Raw genomic sequence first — 18,234 nt, 5'->3', positions numbered from 1 at the left:
GTAAAATTCACAGTTCAGACCCTTCAATGCACTGAAATAGTAAAATATATTAATTTATCTTTAACAGAGGGAGCGAGAGAGAAAACTCCTGATTCAAATGTAAATAAAACTAAATACAAAAATAATCCAGGGGCCCTTTGAGCTGGGGGGTAGGGCTGGGGGACAAGAGAGTCACAGCAGCACAAAGACAGTCAGAGGATAAAGAAGCATCAGCGCTGGAACCCGTCAGCAAGCCCATGCCTAGAAAAGCTCTCTGTTGCTTGCCAGAGTGTCTGGGAATTCAGAGCACAACCTGATCCAGATTTACACCCGCTATGCTTGCCAGCCAAATCTACACCGTCTGAGACCAAACTCGCACCTTCAGTGCCAAAAACACAGACATCACCATGGGATGCTAAGGAGACGCTCCAGTCGCTACCACTACCATGGTAGCAGACGCACCTTCCACAGGCCTCCACTTGAGGGCACTGCTACATGTTTGCACTAGTGAATATACTTTAGCAGTACTGCCATCTGTGTGAGGAATCGGACATTTTTCCTCTTGAATGGGTTGGTGGGGAAGAAGTTAGTGAGTGTTTACATTCCTGCAATGGGTGACCAGCCCCATGTCCTCACACGCTCCAGGCACTCCATTTAGCCCCACAGAGAGCTGCTGTGGAGTGAGCCGTCCACACGGGAGTGTAGGCAATAGGACATTCACTACTGCAAGGTGTCCATGCCGGAACGTGGCCTTTACCACTGGCAGGAGAGAGGGATCACTCACTGCAAGGAGGCAGACGAGCAATCACTCAGACATGGTAGACCTCCTCTTCCTTCTCCATGGCAAGGTTGACATGGCCGTACAGCTGGCCTAGGGTGCTGTGCCTCAGGATGTCCCAGCCATGACTGGAGCTCCTCCGGGACAGGCTTGGCGACACAGCTGGAGTGCTGCAAGGGGTCTTCTTCCTGTACGGAGCCTCCATGTCCTTCTCATCCTCCAGCTCCTGTTTCTTCTGTGAGTACTTGTCAAAGTCTTCTGTGATCTGGGACTTAAATGCTTCCATGTAGCGGTGCATCTTGTGCTGCCTGCCTTCGCATCGGTCTTCCACCCTGTAGGCAGGATGAGAACAAAGTCAGTCAAGACCAGTGTGCTAGGAATACCTACATCTCACACTTTTCAGCCCCAAGCCAAAGCAGAAGCCAAACCAACTAGGCCTCTCCTACCAATGCAATGTCTCCCTCTCTCCAAAAGAACTACACTACACTACAGGCCTGAGCCACTGCAGTCAGGGGAAAAATCTTACTTTCGTGTTACATGATGATCTCTCACCTAGCAGTGGGAACTGACACAGAGAGGTAACTCTCCATGCTCCACCTCCCCTGCAATAGCAGCCGCTGCAAGAGCAGAATGGAAAGCAAATTATTGCCTGACCTCCCTCCATCTGGTGCTTTTAGTACACAATGCATAAGTCACCTGTGGAATTCATTTGCACAAGATCTCACTGGGGCAAAGACCTGAGAAGGATTCAGGAAAGCATTCTGCATTTCTGTGAGTAATGAAAACAGCCACAGTTCCATTAGCAAGGATAAAATACTATGAGGGTTATAAAACCCTTCTGCTTTGGAGAACAAGCCAAATTCCAGCAGGCTGGCTCAAGGAAGGAACTTCCCCTAAGGACCAACTATTTCATAATTACCCATGCTGGGGTTCCTTACGCATGCCTCCGAGGTTCGTGTTACTGGGTCCTGTCAGAGACAGGATACTAGATTAGCGGGATCTGCGCCAGTCTGGCAATTCCTGGGTCCTGCTGCCGAAAACCAGAGCAGGTAGCAAGTGCCCTCCCCCTCTGGTCTCTCTGCCGACATAGATATTGAGTCAGTGTGCATCCACTGTCTCACCCAAGCAACAGTTTGTTTACCTCAAAGGCAAGGCCTTTCCCACAAGCTTTCCAAGGCAAGGAGCCACTGGTGCTAGGCTTTTGTATCTGTTCCTGGAGGGGAAGGAAGGTGGTGGCAATCTGAGCAGTGCAGAGTGCAGACGTTCTCTCTCCTAAAAACCCAGCTGGGAGTGGGCAAATGGCATGGCCTGCAGCCTAGGGGCAACGCTAGTGCACTATGGCACCTCTGCATTAGGGCTGGCGGGCAAGGGATCAGTTAGTGTCTGCCTACATTTTGCTAGGAGCGTCCCTTCTTCCTAGCCCATTAACCCTCTGGCTGAAGCAGGGCCACAGAGAGCCTGTCTGTCCCTTCACACAGATATCTCCACTGTTCAGGAATCTCAGGAAATAAAGGAGCGGCTGTAGCTCCTTGAATCCCACACCATGAGCCCTACTGAGCTGCAAAAAAGGCTCTGGGGCATGGAGGGAGATGAAGAGGAGTACCAAGGAGTCTAGCAATAACTGAGGGATGGGTATGGAGTTACCCTCACTGTTACGGTTTTTAGTTACGCTGGAGTTATTGATTTAATTAGCAGCCTGGAGTGACTGGGTTAGCAGAGTGATTGGAGTAGCTGCTGATGAGTTGTAACTCAAGCTGTTACATCCTCACTGCATCACTAGCTCAAGATCACTCGACCTTCAACCCAACCCAACCAGCACTGCTTAATTTGAGCTAGAGATTTTTGTTTGTGGACAGGAGGGAAGTTAAGGGTAACCAATAGAGCTGTCAAGTGATTTAAAAAATTAATCGTGATTAATCGCACTGTTAAACAATAATGGAATACCATTTAAATATTTTGGATGTTTTCTACATTTTCAAATATATTGATTTCAGTTACAACACAGAATACAAAGCGTACACTGCTCACTTTATATTTATTTTTGACTACAAGTATTTGCTCTGTAAAAAAACAAAAAAATTGTATTTTTCAATTCAGCTAATACAAGTAGTGTAGTGAAATCTCTTTATCATTAAAGTTTAACTTACAAATGTAGAATTACGTACAAAAAAAACTGTACTGAAAATAAAACAATGTAAAATTTTAGAGCCTGCAAGTCCACTCAGTCCTACTTCTTGTTCAGCCAATCACTCAGACATACAAGTTTGTTTACATTTGCAGGAGATAATGCTGCCTGCTTCTTGTTTGCAATGCCACCTGAAAGTGAGAACAGGCATTCTCATGGCACTGTTGTAGCCAGCATCGCAAGATATTCACGTGCCAGATGCACTAAAGATTCATATGTCCCTTCACGCTTCAACCATCATTCCAGGGGACACGCGTCCATGCTAATGAGAGGTTCTGCTTGATAACAATCCAAAGCAGTGCAGACCGACGCATGTTCATTTTCATCATTTGAGTCAGACGCCACCAGCAGAAGGTTGATTTTCTTTTTTGGTGGTTTGGGTTCTGTAGTTTCCGCAATGGAGTGTTGCTCTTTTAAGAATTCTGAAAGCATGCTCCACACCTTGTCCCTCTCAGATTTTGGAAGGTTCTTCAGATTCTTAAACCTTGGGTCAAGTGCTGTAGCTTTCTTTAGAAATCTCACATTGGTACGTTTGCGTTTTGTCAGATCTGCAGTGAAAGTGTTCTAAAAATGAACAACGTGCTGGGTCATCATCCGAGACTGCTATAACATGAAATATATGGCAGAATGCATGTAAAATAGAGCAGGGGACATACAATTCTCCTCCAAGGAGTTCAGTCACAAATGTAATTAACGCATACTTTTTTTAATGATCATCATCAGCATGGAAGCATGTCCTCTGGAATGGTGGCCAAAGCATGAAGGGGTATACAAATGTTTTGCTTATCTGGCATGTAAATACCTACAAAAGTGCCATGCAAATTCCTGTTCTCACTTTCTGGTGACATTGTAAATAAGAAGCGAGCAGCATTATCTCCTGGAAAGGTAAACAAACTTGTTTGTCTTAGCAACTGGCTGAACAAGAAGTAGGGCTGAATGGACTTGCAGGCTCTGAAGTTTTACATTGTTTTGTTTTTGAGTGCCGGTATGTAACAAAAAAATCTACATTTGTAAATTGCACTTTTGTGACAAAGAGATTGCACTACAGTACTTGTATGAGGTGAATTGAAAAATATTATTTTTTTGTTTATCATTTTTACAGTGCAGATATTTATAATAAAAAATAATATACACTTTGATTTCAATTACAACACAGAATATATATGAAAATGTAGAAAAAATCCAAAATATTTAATAAATTTCAATTGATATTCTATTGTTTAACAGTGCAATTAAAACTGCGATTAATCGTGATTTTTTTTTTAGTTAGTCACATGAGTTAACTGCGATTAATCGACAGCTCTAGTAACGAGTTATAACTCAAGCTAACTGTGATGTGAAGACACACCCTTAGTCTCTGTCGGTACCATCATTATCTACTGTATATACAGGTATGGGATCTCAATGGGATTAAATGCTTCACAAAAAGTTATCCTTGTGCACACAAATGGAGCTAAACTTATAGCTAGGTTTTGGGTCTGGAAGGAACTGGCCCTTCCCTGGTAGGGGAATACCAACAGGGACCTTGAGGGAAGGGAGCACTGAGTCATGCACACAGATGTGTGCAGTAGGTATCCGGCATGGTCAATTTCTCTTGATCATACAGCACTCTAGGAACTGGTGGACTGTCATTGATGGATAGCCCAGCAGAGTAACACCTACAGTCATGCAGCATAATCCTTCATGTTCCAGCCCAGCACCTCCCCCCAAGATTTTACACTATGCTCCAGCACTCAGGGGGTCACAGTGCTCTGAGCATGAGGCTGTTCCGCTTCAGTGTTGCTTTAATTGCTGTATGGAACTGATGTGAAATCTCTGTGCCCATTGCTGCAGGCCATGCCCCTGCAAGTCTTGGACAGTAGGGAGAAATTACTCCCCCTTATGCTCTGCTGCATGAAGTGCAGAGAGGAGGGTGCTATACTTAAGTGTACTGGAAAAGCCCAGTGGCTCAGTTATTGCACATTTCTTTTCTAGCAGTTGCTGATGCTGGATCCTATCTCAAACAGCTCCTGATTGAGCTATACAATATTATGAGGGGGGATTTCTTCCTGACTTTCCTAACTGCTGATTAGCTTATTCCTTGAAGAAATGAAGATGGATGCCCAGTGTGAACCATTCCCTAACTAATCTAACTACAGATACTGCTCCTATACTGGCAGCCACTATGGTTTCAGGCACTTGTGTAGTGCAGTTTGGAGTAAGCCCAAAGTCAGCAACTGGAACCCCCTTGCTATTCAGCTTCACAGAGCAGGTCTGTTCTGACAGTGACTCTATGGCATCATGGGCCTCAGAGACTCCTGATCAAATGCACTCAGTTTACCAGTAAAAGGCCATTTGTTTCTGACAGTCTCTCTTAGCCTAGAACTAATGACCAGATTTTTCAAGGTATCTAAAGATGCAGGTAATGACCTAGTGAGATTTTCAAGTGCATCATTTCAAGGCACCTAGACTCTTTTGAAAATCCCACTAAACCACTACCTGCATCTTTAGGCACCTAAATACATTTTTCAGTCTGGCCCTGAGAGTCAAGATGGGCTCTTTCCATCTCACACACATCATCACCTGAAATAAAGGCTCTGCAGGTCACATTAAGCTCTCAGTTCTACCTGGGCAACCCACATGCCTCCATGCTTTATCTCTGGTGTCATCTGTGCAACCCTATTGTAATCAGTACGTTTGCACAGATGTAACAGATTGACACTTAATGAACAATTCTGTTAATGCTGCACAAGAAGGAATAGGTTCCAATTCCCTCTCTCTGAACTGTGTTGGCTCTGCAGACAACCAGGAGTAAAAAGCAATGAAAGCTTATTTTAGCCATAAGTCAGCAAATCTGATAGATACCAGAGTCAGATATGCTGAGTGATAAAGGCAGTTTTTACATAGTTACTTTTCTGAGCAGAACCTTCAACTTAATGTTGTCTTATCAAAAGAACCTTAATTATAATGGGTGCATAATAGCTTCTGTAATAATGAAAGTTGCAAAACAGTTGCCATTATAATCCGCTGTTTTCACATGCTCATAACTTTCCAAAACGATTCACCTTCAGGGCTGCTGTAATTTTCCAAGCTTAAAAAGAAAAGGAGGACTTGTGGCACCTTAGAGACTAACCAATTTATCTGAGCATAAGCTTTCATGAGCTACAGCTCACTTCATCGGATGCATACTGTGGAAAATACAGAAGATGTTTTTATACACACAAACCATGAAAAAACGGGTGTTTATCTCTACAAAAGGTTTGCTCTCCCCCCACCCCACTCTCCTACTGGTAATAGCTTATCTAAAATGATCACTCTCCTTACAATGTGTATGATAATCAAGGTGGGCCATTTCCAGCACAAATTCAGGTTTTCCAAGCTTAGGCTCTGTGTGGATGTGTTTTTGTTGTTGTTTTGGTTTTGCTTTTGTTTTGGAAAGTTAAAACAAAATCCCTTCAGCTGTTTTCAAATTCAGCCAGGATGGGAAAAAAAAAAAAAAAAAAACTTGTTTCCCTTCCTCCCCCCTTTAAAAAAGCCCCACACATTATTTCCTTTGGAGAGCTGCAGCAAAAATAGCAGTGGCTTGAAACTTGGCCTGGATGAAGTCTGCACTGAGAACTAGTGTCTTTACTTGTTTGGAGAAATATTAATTTTAATTAACAAAAGGTTATAACTGTTTCCAAACTGTATCCAACGCCCAGTAGAAACTGTATCAAACCTGCCCAATGTTTACTTGATTAGAAAACTACTTTTTGTTAATTAAAAATATGTAAAGACTGTTTGAAAATTGAATCAGACACACCCACTAGAAAACCAGGTGCCAGCTTAGATATGCACCGTAGGCAACTTCTTAACTGTGTACACGTGGAAACTTGCACATTTAAAATGGTTCTCATTTGAACTGCTGAACTCTCTTCCCAGAGAGATCTAAACATTAAGTTAACATTGAAGACAGTTGGTTTGGTAGTTTTTAAGCTTCAAAAGTTGTCAGGGAACCCTGAGTCCACGCTCCTTCCCCCTCACTCATAGTACAAACTGGTACATGCATGCGTGCAGAGGACAATGAGCTCCTTTCCTCGTGGAAGGGATGGGATCTGGGGGGGACATTTAAGGCTGCATATCTGGAAGCACTGCTCAACAGTGAGACAGCACTGCCTAACAGCTCATTCCCCTCTATTCGACATTGGTGAGGCCTCACTGTCCAGCTTTTATTACTTGAGTCATTTATAAGCTGAACTGCACAACAATGGAAGATAGACTGCATTGGGTGGGTGGGAGCTGGACTAGGTGTGAGCTCACAGCCTTTTCCATCTCCGATTCCTATAATTCTCCCATGGATCTTGCCCATCCTCAGGTTGCAGAGCCCAGGCTATTGCCACCTGAAATGGCTCCCTTTCACAGGGGGCTGCACTGCCAGAACAGGTTGGATTAACGCCATCTTTCTCTCTGACAGGTTTGCACAAGAGAATCCACTCTGTTTAGTCAACATGTGGGCAAGCCCCACAGAACTCACCTGAGGTACCAGTGGTCCCCCAAGCCATACTCCAGCCCACATATCCCAGAGCGAGGCCAGAGGCATTGTGGGAGTTTCCGCTCCAGCATGACAGTAGTGGCAACAACCTTCAAAACACAAAAAAGGTGTTGGCAAGATAACAAGGGGTGCAGAGACGGGGAAGTGGGTAGGACAAGCAGCAGGAAATCATGGGGGCATAGATGGCATCTATACGTCTCATAGACACATATGAGAGATATACCACACACGTGCCTACACAATGGGCCCCATTTCAGCCCTCCTCTGCCCTGGGCTGAAATACATTCCTCTTCCATGTTTTTTCATTCATTGATCTCCTCCTCCAAAAACACACATGCCTTCTACTGCCAAGAACTCAACCCTCCCCACACTGGACGAACCCACAAGGCTCTGCGGTCATCACTCCTGGGTTATACACATACCCTAATAGGAGCTCCTGACCCTGCCCTGTCCTAGGCTCAGAGTGAGTCTATGTATTAAGGCCCCTTCACATGTGGCTGAGCAGCACCCTCACCTGCGCTCTCCAAAGCTCGTCCCGCTCATGGGCCACGCGCCAGTGGGTGTCACCCATCATGGCGATGAGCAAGTTGAGCATGAGGAGGGTGGCGATGACAGCGAAGGCAGAGTAGGTGATGCCGTACATGAAGGGCAGGTCCACTTCATAGTTGGCGGGCCCATCGATGATGGTGAGGAAGAGCTCAAAGGTGCTGAAGAGAGCTATGGGGTAGTTATAGAAGTGGCCCAGCTCATCGGGGTTTTCAGTCTGGAAGATGACGTAAAAAGCTGGCATAGAGAGGAAAGGAGGGAAAATGAGTGAGGAAGCCTCTGTGCTTTCTCTGCTCTGCCCTGCACCATCCTACCATCTGCCTGAAAAAATAGTATAGAGTTAGATTTTAGCCCAGGGCAGCCATGCATCCCAGCTGCAGTCAGACAGCCCCAGTTTCCAGGGAGGCCTTCCTGTGTCACAGAGCTCATAGGACACTTAAGAGTCCTGAGCGCTATTTGGGACTCATTTTGTTTAATCATAACAGGACAACATTATGTCCTCACTTCACGTGGTATCCAGAGCCCTCATCATGACACCAGTAGGCATAAAAAAACCATAGCAGGCATCAGGCTGAGATTATTTTGTGTCAAAAGGCAACCGTGCCCTACATTGATCGCAAAACACTGTGAATTCTGAAGGGAGAGTGACTAACTACCATCCCATCCCCTCTGGAGTAGAGAGGTGGGTTCCTCCTCTTTGTGGAATATTGACATTTTTTCAGAACTGGGTCAAGTCCCACCAGCCCCTAACATTTCCCCATGTCCAGGTTGCTGAGATCTCCCAAGCAGCCTGTCCTCTTCAGGGCTGAATCAATAACTTCCTAGGCAGATGTATCAGTTCGTGAAAGAGAAGAGAGACTGGCAGAAGGGTGGGGCAATTTCGTAGGAAGAAACCTCAGATATGGGGAGGAAAAGGCAGGAAGAGGAGAAGGCATGGACTGTGAATAGCAAGGAGCAGGGGGAAAGGGAAGGGAGAAAATGGAACAGGCAACTTAAAGCCCAGCAGCATGGGCAGTCCTGGGAGCTTTGAATTGTATTCTAATATAAGCTATGAAGGAGCTGGAGGATTGAGTGCCCTCTTTCCAGACAACTGTTCCATAAAACCCAGTATTCTGTGGATGGATTTGCAAGACATGGTGCCCCTCAGGGTGTCCATTGTGACCCTGCTGTCTTGTAACTGGGCTTGTGGCACCTTGCTGTACATTAATAGACACTGTGTATAGCATCATACCTACCTGATGCAAAGCCAAGTATCACCACTGCCATGAGCCAGCAGAAGCGCATGAGATCTCCAAATATCATCTGCAGATGAAACAAAAGCAGCTGCCATGAGACCCCACTCTCTCACAATGACAGCCCTGAAACTGAGGCTTTGTTGTCTAACTGGTCCATGTATCCTGGTCTCTCACCTCCCACCATAGCAAATCAGAGCAATGGTCCATCCAGTCTTGTATCTCATGTCAGATTGGATCAGACCACTAGTCCTTCTAGTCAGGAGACAGCATGGTCCAGTAGCCAAAGCAGGACACTGGAAGTCAGCAGATCTAATTTCTAATCCAAAGGAGTTACTGTGTGAGCTGGGGAAATTTACTTAACCTCTCTTGCCTCAGTTTCTCCAGATATGTAATACTATATGCTAATGATACACACTCACTTTGTGAAAGTGCTCTGAGCTCTATGGATGGGAGTGCTATCGAAATGTTTTAGTAGTACTAGTCGTTTAGTAGCCGGGCTGCAGAATGGCTCATACTTGATATTTCAGAGGGAAGTCGGAACACCACCATAATACACTTGGTCCACCATAAAACACTGAAAACAGGGATTTCTTCTTGGCCACCCAGCTGCTGCTCAGCTAAAGCACAAGGACTGAGATATAATTTGTCTGGATAAGATTACCCAGCTGCAGTGATACTACTGTAGGCACGGCTATCAGTCCAATTAAATCTATCTATATATTTAATATTACTAAATTGCTTGGCTCAGTATTTTTTCCAGCAGTGTCATCCGTTGAACTAGAGGACCCTACAGCCTGTTCCACCAGTATGACAGAGATGAGAAACCAATCTGAACTGACTAATGTTCTGAGCCAGTTTAGTGACTTCTATGTCTCTAATGTCCACTGTACCCTTCACTGTCCTGTCTGTGGCCTACCTCAGTACATAAAAGACGAACCTCACTTAAAACAGCCTGCTAGATAAAGGCCAAAGGGGTTCTCGTCTGGCTCCAGCAACTCGAATCCTACGCCAGAAACTCCTGGGAAAGTGTTTCCATTCTGATGGAAGGACCAAGATATGACCATGGGCACATGCTGATGCATGGCATGGCTGGATAACTGCTGCTCAGGATCCATTTTTGCTGATATCTTTATTACAGTCTCTCTCCCTCTTTCAGTCAGGCAGTGGGCTGTGTTGTTCTTACCTTCTGTATCATGATGGTGAAGGGTCCCAGCATCTGAAAGCCTCGTGCGAAGTACATGACATTGCACCAGCCCAGCACCAGGGCAAAGGACATGGGGATCACCTCTCCAGTGGTGCTGGTGAGACGCATCACCATGGTCACCAGGATCATACAGGCATAGGTGATGCTATAGAGGATAAGGCAGAGCCAGGAGGATCAGAATCACATTTCCACTCCACACTCCCACCTCCGAACACTCAAGTCTCTCCTAACGACTAACTCTCTGTAATTCCTCCAACCTCCATCCACACCAGAAAGAAATCTGTATGAAATAAGGAGAGGGGGAACCTCACATGATGATGTGGAAAGGTCCTCCCAGAATAGTTTGTCCAAAGTACTTGGTGACTCCAACTCTGAAGATATCTGGAATCTAAAAAGAATACGCTGTTCAAATTGGGGCTCAATAAGTTCACATATGCACAGAACATTAAATATTATTGATTTCCCTTACCTCAAGGATCAATATTACTATGGCTCCTATCACCGTGATCAGCTCCCCTACCAGCCTCAGATTGTCCTCAGGAGTCACATAAGATTCCTGAAAGGAGAGAAGGAGCCCCCCCTCAGTCAAACTGTGCATGGCCAGGAGAGGACTCTTAGGCCCCATCTAGGTTTGAGCAAAACAGGATTCTCCTTTCAGGATTGCTCATGCCATAGTCTCCGGAAGAGGCAGTTAGGCTAGAAGATCAAGCATGACAGCGGGAATCAGGAAACATGGTTTCTACCCCCAGCTCTGGCACTGGATGACTGCACAGTCACCTGGACCAACAAAGCCTCCTCTTTTGGGTCCCTTAGGTTTTGGGTGCCCAACTGAAGACACTGTGGTACTGATGTTGAGAGCTGCTAAGCACCTGCAGTACCCATTAAGTTCTGCTGGAGTTGGGTGCCCAGCGCTCCTGAAGAATCGGCCCCGGGAAACAAGTGAGTCTCTTTAACTGAGCTCCAGCCCACATCTGTCCACCTCCCTTCCCCTCCCCTGCTCTGTCCCATTTACTCCCCTTCCCTTTCCACGTAGCTGATCCTCTCCTAAGTAAACCCATCCCACCACCCCAAACAGTGGACCAACACACTGTTTGACATCACCACCTAGTTCACTCTGCTTGTGGGTTCTACCCTTTTCCCCACCCTGCATCTGTCTGGTCTCTTCAGGCTGTAAGCTCTTTGGGTACATTGCCCAACACAATGGGGGCCCCACTCTTGGCTGCCCTTAGGCACTACCACCAGAAACAGGATGCATTATTATAATAAGAAGGGTGCTATAGGAGGTGCTCTCCCCTCTGCGTCAGTACTGAGCCCAACTTCCCAGCGTGCTGCTTGGGGGTGCTGTGCTGCAGGGAGCAGATGGCTGCAGGTATTCATTTGCCTACATAGCCTGTAAAGTGCTTTGGGACCTTTGGGCTAAAAAGCTGGGAAGATTTGTGGGATATTAATGGTGTACACAATGTACCTGCAGCAGTTTCTGGACGTAGATGGTATTGTCCCTTTCGTGTGTTTTGTTGCTCTGTCGATGTTTTAGAGGTCGGTAGACACAGCACATGGTGAAGCAAATCATGTACAGCACGTAGAACAAGGCCAAGATGCAGAAATAGGGACGCCCATATTTATTCCACTTCAGGCTCACCAGCTCGTTCACAGGGGTTAAGTCCAGGATCCGACGGGCCTGAGAGACAAACACCAGACTTCATTCATTGCAGGGCACCTCTCTGTCCCCAAAGAGCAAACTGGCAAATCACCCCAAGTTCATGAAAACAATCACAATATCTTAAATCAAATCTGACTGGAATACTTGTCTGTCCCGTTTTGTCTGCCAAACACAGAGCAATGACTCAAAGGACATGGGCAGAGACAGGCTGCAGGAACAGGTCAGAATTTGTCCCACCTGGTCCATTAATGCCACTATACCCATCCAGAGTGCATTCACTCTGGAAACACCTGGATACCTTGCCATGCCAATAACAAAGAAGAGAGCAAGGTAGGAGAAGAAGAGAGGAGACAAAGACCTCAGTCCTGTTAGAAATGACAGGCTCTTCTTATGACAGGTTGATGCCCACATGGCAATACTGTAATATACTACAGTCATAGTCCCATACCCTGCAGTGTCTCTACAGAAAGCTGTAATGCTTCAGACCATTACTCTAGAATATTGTAATAATTTCTTGCTATAAGGGAGGTTACAGATCAAGAACTTGACTTGCCAACAGATCCCAGTGGGTGCCCCTTCCTGGTCTATACACTCTGGGTCTCCTGGAACCTGAATGGAGTCCAGCCACTACTCCAGTTTCAGGGTCCCTAGGCACATTCACAGGGTGCAGATCTTCTATCTGGCACCCTCCTCCTAGCGGTTCTGGATCCAGAGCTGATCCTTCTGACTCCGCAGTACACAAACACACCCCTCTCCCTGGACTCTACCCATCAGGTGTGAACATCTGGTTTACAGTTTAACTCCTTCAGGGGCATGCAGTAATTGCGAAGCAATCAACACATGCACACTTTGTTCAATCTACCAAATTGATGCTCTTTACTTAGTAGATGAAGCACAGGACAGTACAGATCATACCACACAATAAAACATCCTAAACACAATGCCCCTCCCTAGCTCATCCTCCCTTTGGGAGTCCCTGAGGGATCATCTGTGTTCTGGCAGGTAGGCAGGCAGGGTCCTCCAGGCCCTTGTGTGTCCTACCCTTTCAGCAGCCTCCCTAATCTTTCTTTGCTGCAAAATGGCTCTCTCTTTCCCTGTTCCTCTTGTGGTGTCCCTTTATAGACTCCTGCTGGGGTCACCTGCTTCTTTTGTTCTGCCTTCTGGTAATCCTCCATTACTCCCAAACCCCCTCCCTTCAGACACAAGGAGGAAGCCACCTCTCTCAGGGTGTGCAAACCTACTGTCCCAAGGTGTTTTATTTTGAGTTCTGATCATTCACCATGATCTGGCCTGGCAGAGAGACATGCCACAACCCTGCTAACTCTTGGGGGATCCACATCCATATAGGCTTTTTTCCAGGACATAGTAATTTCAAAATACAATTTCATAAAGTCATCCACAACTCAGAAGTGATACAAACAGACCCCCCAGTTTGTCACACCAACATACCTCTCTTTTCTTGGTGGTGACAATGAGTTCCAAGAGAGATTGGTCATCTCCCCACGAGTCGATCTCTGTGAGGTCATACAGGGTAGAGACCAGGGGGCCGAAGGTCCACTGGATGTGCTTTCTGTTCTGCATAAGGTGCTGGAACATCTGATTGGCAAGAAGGGCAGAGCTGGGCTCATGGAAGGCTGTACACATTTGCTCAAACCACCCATCACCACCAGCACCAGTATCCCAGGACATTGAAATCACCTGCACCCCTACTTCAAACTCAGCTCCGAAAACACTTGTCTACAGAAACCTTGCAGAGAGGGGGTTGGACTGTGATCTTATTAATTCTCAAGCCAAGCAAATTTGGGATGGGTCAAAACTCGGATGGAAGACCTATGTGCTATAGGTATTACTGGTTCAGTAGGGGGTGCTCTCCTTTCTAAGTTAGTACTGACCCTAAGCCCCAGCACAGTGTTAAATGCCATGGTGCAGGTGACTCGGTAGGTGATGTTTCCTTTTCTAAGTCTCCACCTCAGCCTGGTACTATGGTGCTGATGAGGCAGGAGGTGGTGCTCTTCTCTCTCAATCAGCACTGAGCTAGTCTTCCAGCATTTTCCCCTGAACTGTCAGTGGAGAATATTACAGCTCCCCTCCAGCAACACTCCCCTGTAGTGTTACTGACACAGAGCAGTTGCTGTGTGCCACCCCAGAGGCAGCTGCATTTTGGAGTGATATCTGGAAAGTGCTTTGGGATCCTTCAGACGGAGACATGCCTCAGCAACATCAGCAACTATGAAAGCCAAGTGCTGCACACAAACTCACCACAGTGTTGCCCTCAACCCCAGCTAGCTTGAATGGAGTGAGCCCCTTGTTGTTAGGGATTAAGTCCAGGGCTCCCAGCTCCCTTTCGCTCTTGTCATAGGAGAGAAGGAAGTTGTACATCTGGCAGGCAAAAATCTTGTTGGGTTGGAGAACCAGGATGTGGAGAACAGTGTTCCCTGTAGTGGAGAGAGAGACAGAGGGATGAGATAACTGGTAAAATGGGAAACACAAATCACCTCCCAATCTTGACAGACTCTCAGACAGTCAATATACAGACCTTGCTCAGCCTCTGTACAAGAGGGTTTTCCATTAGTATTCTGTGTGGCTCTGCACAGTATGAACAGCCCCACTTGACAATTAAGGAAAAGTAGCCCCCATCTAAAGTCCTTCAATCCACAGAAAACTGAATAATAAAAGACAGCTGGTGTCGTATTTTATCTAGGCAAAAGTCTATTTAAGGTTCCAGTATAGAACTAGTCATCCTGGAACAGACCATTGTTCCAGCTAGCCAGCTCTGATATTACCACCTCACCAACTGGGATGTTTTTCCCTGGGATTCAAGTTAGCATCTTTCATAATTTTGAAACACTAGTTCTGGCCATCTCATTTCCTATGTAAATCCTGCCCATGGTGTGTCTCACTGCAGAGGAGAGACAGGTCTCAGCTGTAATGAACACAAAGGGGATTTTTTAGTGAGACTGATGCACACAGATGGACCCTGTGGCTTTCTCTCTCTTTCTGGCTCTCAGACACAGCCTTTGCAGCCTACTGTCACCACACAGGGTCTCCCTAAAGCCTGGACTATGCTCTTATGGGAGGGACTGCTTGCTGCTGAGTACATTACAATACCATATTGCTATGTCCCTTTGTTGCCCTTCACTGGACCTTCTCAGCCTCACCAGAACCTTTCTTAAAGTGAGTTGACCAACTTCAGACACAGTCCCACAAAGCTACCATCATTTGGTACCACACCATTCGCACAGCACCTTAAAAGAAGCCACTGAAGAGCTCTTACCCAAGGAGTCTTGTGCTCTGATGTTGGCTCCATGTTTGATGAGCAACCGGACGATCTCCTCACTTCCTACACAGGCTGCGAAGGATAAGATGTGCTCCCCTGAAGAGAAAGGAATGGAGACAAGGGAATACATAATATGGAGTTAAAGAGAGGAGACGAAAAGAGGGCAAAAAACCCAGACCACTAAACACATCCCTTATACACACACACACACACACACATCTTTATGTAAAAAACCCATGTAAACTGTATTCCAAATGCTTTGCAGAGGTACCCAACAGGGAGGGGAGCACAGAAATCAGGAGGTACTGCCTAAGCAAGGCAAAGGAGACGTGTTTGCTGACAGGATTTTTAAAAGAGCGGGATAATGAATGAGGCTAAGAGATCCAGGGAGGCTGTTCCACATGGAAGAAGCCACAGAGGAGAAGGAAGCCACAGAGGAGAAGGGTCCTGAACTAACAAAGTGAAACTAAAACAATGAGAAGAGTGAAAGCGAAGGCTTATGTCACACAGCTAGAGGGAGCAGGGAGGGTCTGGGGTTGGGTAGAGAAACTAGCTCTGCAACACTGAGTGGGGAAAATCCACAAAGAGTTTTAAAACTCAGGAGGACAATTTGGAACTGGATCCAGTTGGAGCTGGATCCCACAATGAATGGGAAGGCAGTGAAGTGGGCGGAGGAGGGCTGGTTTGCTCACACCTGAGAAGACACGTAGGGACATCTTGCATGAGCTGGCAGCTGAAGAGCTGGGATTTAGAGGAGGCCGTATAGCAGTGAGTCAGAGCGAGCCGCATCTAACCCTGAGTTAAAACAAACTCTCTCAGGCCTCCCGCTTCATGCATACTACAGAAACAAAATGGTCACAGACAATGTTTTCAGCACACCTTTAAGGGAATGGAGAGATTGCTTATGAAGAAAGATTACAATAGTTAAATAGGAGCTGTACAGTGGAGTTAAAGGAAAACAAAGAGAGGACATAATAACTGTTTATAAGGGTCTGAAGTAGAAAACACCATGGAGGAAGAGAAATTGCTTAGGATGACAGCAGAATATGAGTCCACAGTGTGATGCAGTTGTGACAACGGCTAATATCATTCTGGGGTGTATTAACAGAAGCGTCGTGGATAAGATATGGGAGGTGATTGTCCCACTCTACTCAGCACTGGAAAGGCCTCAGCTGGAGTCCTGTGTCCATTTTTGGGCACCATGTGTTCGGAAAGATGTGAACAAATTGGAGAGTCCAGAGGAGAGCCACAAAAATTATCAGAGGTTTAGAAAACCTGACCTATGAGGAAAAGTTAGAAAAACTTGGCACGATTAGTTTTGGGGAAAAAAAGACTGAGGTGGGACCTGATAATAGTCTCCAAATGTGTTAAGGGCTGTTATATCTCCAGGTCCACTGAAGATAGGACAAGAAGTAATTGGCTTAATTTGCAGCAAGGGAGTTTTATGTTAAATATTAGGAAAAACTTTCTAACTATAAAAGTAGTTAAGCTTTGGAACAGGCTTCCAAGGGAGTATGTGGAATCCCCATCACTGGATATTTTTAATAACAGGTTGGACAAACAACTGTCAAGGATGCTCGAGATTTACTTGGTCCTGGTCAAGATCCCCTCCGGCCCTGCATTTCCATGATTCTATGAGTCCATGAGTGAACAGAATAAAATAGGTCAAAAGGGGAAGTATAAACTTAATGTGAACAGAAGGTGAAATGCACTTCTGTGCAGAGAAACAGCACAGCGCCCATGCACTACTTCAGTCTCAGTTAAGCCTGCAAAATAGAGTGTAAGGCCATGCCTACACTTACAAGCTTACAGAAGCACAGCTGTACCGATACAGCTGTGCCATTGTAAGAGCGCTCATGTAGCAACGGCATGCCAACAGGAGAGAGTAATAAAATCAGCTCAACAAGTGGCAATAGTTATGTCGGTGGGAAAGCATCCCCCCACTGACACAGCGCTGTGCACACAAGTTCTTATACCAGCAAAACTTATGTCACACAGGGTGTTTTTTCACACCCCTAAGTGACAAAAGTTTTGCCGACAGAAGTGCTAGTGTAGACATGGCCTAAGTGGAATGTAAGGAGTACACCAGTCTTATACTGGCCCTATTCACAAGGTTGAATCTCACCCAGAAAGAGCAAAAGTTGCCCTATCTAAAGCAAGAACTAAAATACTCTGACCTAAGTGGAGCTTTTTCCAATTTACACGCATATGAATGAGAGCAGAATCATACCTGATACATTTTGTTTGAAAAGTTTCTATCTAAATCTATCTGTATTTTTTTAAAAGCAATCGCATGGGGAGATTATTACCTTTATTTTTGAAGTGCTCTTGCTTTCCCCACTCTGTAATTAAACAATAGCCAGGCAGATATACAAGAGAATATTAAAAACCCTTTGGGGCTAAAAGCTCAAAGACGCCAAGTTTCAGTGGGTGTGGATTTTGATTTAATCAGGAGTAAAACTGCATGGGGAAAGCAGAACCCTGAGCCAACCTCCTCAACCCACAGTCACATACTCCTCTCCAGAGTGTTTCAAACTACTCTAAGTGAAAATTAATGAAAGCTCATTAAAAAAAAAAAAAAAGTAAATTTCTCTGCTAGATACAGTTTAATTACAGTCAGAAATGGGTAGCACAGAATGGTTGTGCTACTCTAATTTATGTCACCTGAGGCTCTGGCCGAGCAAAATCTCAAAGGAAAAATCAATCTTTAAATACAAGAATACTCCTGAAGTGGATCACAGGATTTGGATATGGAAAAGGCCTGCTACAATCCTGTAGCCTTAACATTCCATCTATGCTGCAGGGAATTTCCTGCCTGTAGGGGAAGTTCCACTGAACAGCACAAAGTTTCTGAAATAAA

General features: G+C 45.6%; 1 protein-coding gene across 1 annotated transcript in view; it reads right to left on the bottom strand.

Annotated features, from left to right (window-relative positions):
• Positions 1 to 788: 788 nt before the first annotated feature.
• LOC144259183 (transient receptor potential cation channel subfamily V member 6-like) overlaps positions 789 to 18,234 on the bottom strand; it is a 78,284-nt gene continuing 60,838 nt past the window's right edge. The window contains exons 5-15 of the mRNA XM_077807362.1: positions 15,372 to 15,470; positions 14,357 to 14,532; positions 13,547 to 13,693; positions 11,903 to 12,115; positions 10,907 to 10,993; positions 10,749 to 10,825; positions 10,417 to 10,582; positions 9,234 to 9,300; positions 7,967 to 8,235; positions 7,435 to 7,541; positions 789 to 1,089 (exon numbers count right to left, since the gene is read on the bottom strand). Of these exons, the coding sequence (XP_077663488.1) occupies positions 789 to 1,089; positions 7,435 to 7,541; positions 7,967 to 8,235; positions 9,234 to 9,300; positions 10,417 to 10,582; positions 10,749 to 10,825; positions 10,907 to 10,993; positions 11,903 to 12,115; positions 13,547 to 13,693; positions 14,357 to 14,532; positions 15,372 to 15,470 (1,709 nt within the window). The remainder of the gene's footprint in view (positions 1,090 to 7,434; positions 7,542 to 7,966; positions 8,236 to 9,233; positions 9,301 to 10,416; positions 10,583 to 10,748; positions 10,826 to 10,906; positions 10,994 to 11,902; positions 12,116 to 13,546; positions 13,694 to 14,356; positions 14,533 to 15,371; positions 15,471 to 18,234) is intronic.

The sequence above is a fragment of the Eretmochelys imbricata genome, chromosome 1 (assembly GCF_965152235.1).
Source record: "Eretmochelys imbricata isolate rEreImb1 chromosome 1, rEreImb1.hap1, whole genome shotgun sequence".
Taxonomy (NCBI): domain Eukaryota; kingdom Metazoa; phylum Chordata; order Testudines; family Cheloniidae; genus Eretmochelys; species Eretmochelys imbricata.
Note: the sequence above shows the minus strand (reverse complement) of the source record. Positions and strands in the feature narration are given on the sequence as shown.